General features: G+C 45.6%; 1 protein-coding gene across 1 annotated transcript in view; it reads left to right on the top strand.

Moving 5' to 3' along the window:
* lamb1a (laminin, beta 1a) overlaps window positions 1-3,531 on the top strand; it is a 30,690-nt gene that overhangs the window by 15,284 nt on the left and 11,875 nt on the right. The window contains 4 exon segments of the mRNA XM_062420659.1: window positions 1,419-1,607; window positions 1,712-1,775; window positions 3,023-3,225; window positions 3,309-3,429. Of these exon segments, the coding sequence (XP_062276643.1) occupies window positions 1,419-1,607; window positions 1,712-1,775; window positions 3,023-3,225; window positions 3,309-3,429 (577 nt within the window).

Genomic DNA, 3,531 nt, shown 5'->3' with positions numbered 1-3,531 from the left:
TCGTACAGACGATACGAGGCCTGAGCTAGTGTTCAGATAAATGATCGATTGTACATATAAACGGAAACAAACTGAACATCATCAGAGATAAAACATCCCAGCAGGTCTGATCACCCTCTGACGGAGATTTCTGCTTCGTATTTGTGCTTCAATATTAACTAACTCTAAAGGAGGAGAAACTCAGGGTTAGTTGAAGAAAACCTGCCAGCGAGCAGGTTAGGTTCACGGAGTATGTTGCCATGGTAACTGACTCAGAGTTAAGCTGAACTGGCTTTGTGAAACCGAAAAACCAGAGTTTCCCTCATCTAAGGGTTAACTCACTCAGAGTTTTCACTAAACCTGCTTTCTGAAACGGGCCCCTGGTCTCTGGCGGTTGTGGTGGTGACAGCAAAGTCCATTGCAAAGACTCAAGGATCTGTTGTTCTTTGATCTGGTGCAGGATGGATAGTCTCTCTGACGGTCAATCTTCCAAGATTTTGCGTGTCAGGCAGCTGTTGTATGCAGGTGCTGAGTGGAGGCATAACACTGGTGGAGGCATAACACTGGTGGAGGCATAACACTGGTGGAGGCATAACACTGGTTAGTCGCTGTGGAAAGAGAAAGAGAGAGGAGTTGAGACAGGAGGCACTGGTGAGGGCTCCACACAGGAGGTCTTATACAGGAAGCAAGACTTAGTGCTGTCCCAAAGTCTGATCCTGCTGCGATAGATCAACTTCCGATGTGGTTTCCTCCCGGTTGGTGGTCTCCTCCCGGTTGGTGGTCTCCTCCCGGTTGGTGTTTTCCTCCCGGTTGGTGTTGTCCTCCTGGTTGGCGGTTTCCTCCCGGTTGGTGTTTTCCTCCCGGTTGGCGGTTTCCTCCCGGTTGGTGTTTTCCTCCCGGTTGGCGGTTTCCTCCCGGTTGGTGTTTTCCTTCCGGTTGGTGGTTTCCTCCCGGTTGGCGGTCTCCTCCCGGTTGGTGTTTTCCTCCCGGTTGGTGTTTTCCTTCCGGTTGGTGGTTTCCTCCCGGTTGGCGGTCTCCTCCCGGTTGGTGTTTTCCTCCCGGTTGGCGGTTTCCTCCCGGTTGGTGGTTTCCTCCCGGTTGGCGGTCTCCTCCCGGTTGGTGTTTTCCTCCCGGTTGGTGTTTTCCTTCCGGTTGGTGGTTTCCTCCCGGTTGGCGGTCTCCTCCCGGTTGGTGTTTTCCTCCCGGTTGGTGTTTTCCTCCCGGTTGGCGGTTTCCTCCCGGTTGGTGGTCTCCTCCCGGTTGGTGGTGTCATTCAGTTCAACCCTTCCTGCATCGGGTTCCTCTCAGACAGACGGCGCTCTGCAGAGGTCTCCCCTGCCAGAGCCTGGTGGATCAGCAGCTACATTATTAGATGTTATATATATATATATATATATATATATTTATGTATATAATGTGATAAACTCTCCTTCCTGCAGACGTTTCGTCCCGCTGCCATGGTGATCGAGCGGTCAGCTGACTTCGGGAACACCTGGCAGGTGTACCGATACTTCGCCTATGACTGCGAGTCTTCCTTCTCCTCCGTTTCCCACGGTCCCATGCAGAAGGTCGATGATGTCATCTGTGACTCACGTTACTCAGATATTGAGCCATCCACTGAGGGAGAGGTAAATGATGTCACCTTTGTGACATCACTGTGACATCATCTTTGTAGCCAACATGTTAAATGCTTATCGATGAATGTTAATAAACTGGTGACGTTTATTTTCAGGTGATCTTCAGAGTTCTGGATCCGGCGTTCCAGATCGATGACCCGTACAGTCCCCGAATCCAGAGTACGTTATTGATCTGTTATTGGTCTGTTATTGACCTGTTATCGACCTGTTATTGATCTGTTATTGACCTGTTACTGACCTGTTATTGACCTGTTATTGGTCTGTTATCGACCTGTTATCGACCTGTTATTGACCTGTTATTGACCTGTTATTGACCTGTTATTGACCTGTTATTGACCTGTTATTGATCTGGTATTGATCTGTTATTGATCTGTTATTGATCTGTTATTGATCTGTTATTGATCTGTTATTGACCTGTTATTGACCTGTTATTGACCCGTTATTGATCCGTTATTGATCCGTTATTGATCTGTTATCGACCTGTTATCGACCCGTTATTGACCTGTTATTGACCTGTTATTGACCCGTTATTGACCCGTTATTGACCTGGTATTGATCTGTTATTGATCTGTTATTGATCTGTTATTGACCTGTTATTGACCTGTTATTGACCCGTTATTGACCCGTTATTGATCTGTTATTGACCTGTTATTGACCTGTTATTGACCTGTTATTGACCCGTTATTGACCCGTTATTGATCTGTTATTGACCCGTTATTGACCCGTTATTGATCTGTTATTGACCCGTTATTGACCCGTTATTGACCCGTTATTGATCTGTTATTGACCTGTTATTGACCTGTTATTGATCTGTTATTGACCCGTTATTGACCTGTTATTGATCTGTTATTGACCTGTTATTGACCTGTTATTGATCTGTTATTGATCTGTTATTGACCTGTTATTGACCTGTTATTGATCTGTTATTGATCTGTTATTGACCTGTTATTGACCTGTTATTGACCTGTTATTGATCTGTTATTGATCTGTTATTGATCTGTTATTGACCTGTTATTGACCTGTTATTGACCTGTTATTGATCTGTTATTGATCTGTTATTGATCTGTTATTGGTCTGTTATTGACCCGTTATTGACCCGTTATTGATCTGTTATTGACCCGTTATTGATCTGTTATTGACCTGTTATTGACCTGTTATTGATCTGTTATTGATCTGTTATTGACCTGTTATTGACCTGTTATTGATCTGTTATTGATCTGTTATTGACCTGTTATTGATCTGTTATTGATCTGTTATTGATCTGTTATTGACCTGTTATTGACCTGTTATTGACCTGTTATTGATCTGTTATTGATCTGTTATTGGTCTGTTATTGACCCGTTATTGACCCGTTATTGATCTGTTATTGACCCGTTATTGACCCGTTATTGATCACTGTGGTTCAGACATGTTGAAGATCACCAACCTGAGGGTGAAATTCACCAAGCTGCACACGCTGGGCGATAACCTGCTGGACTCTCGTATGGAGATCAAAGAGAAGTATTATTACGCCGTCTACGACATGGTGGTCCGAGGAAACTGCTTCTGCTATGGACACGCCTCTGAGTGCGCCCCCATCCAGGGAGCCAGCAAGGCCAGGGAGGGCATGGTGAGTCCTGAAGGGGGCAGGGGGAGTCCTGGGTTTGTGAATATTGATTGGTCATTGATTATTATATGTGTGTGTGTCTCCAGGTTCACGGTCACTGCATGTGTAATCACAACACCAAAGGTCTGAACTGTGAACTGTGTCAGGATTTCTACCACGACCTGCCCTGGAGACCAGCTGAGGGACGCAACACCAACGCCTGCAAGAGTGAGTTTCTACTGGTTTCCACTTCTGTCTCAACTGGGAGCTGACCAGTACAAACACAGTCTCTGATGGTTTATGGTGGACTGCAGTCTTATATTGATCAGG

The sequence above is a fragment of the Scomber scombrus genome, chromosome 6, assembly GCF_963691925.1.
Source record: "Scomber scombrus chromosome 6, fScoSco1.1, whole genome shotgun sequence".
Taxonomy (NCBI): domain Eukaryota; kingdom Metazoa; phylum Chordata; class Actinopteri; order Scombriformes; family Scombridae; genus Scomber; species Scomber scombrus.
The sequence above is the reverse complement of the archived record's forward strand: the minus strand, read 5'-3'. Positions and strand labels throughout refer to the sequence as shown.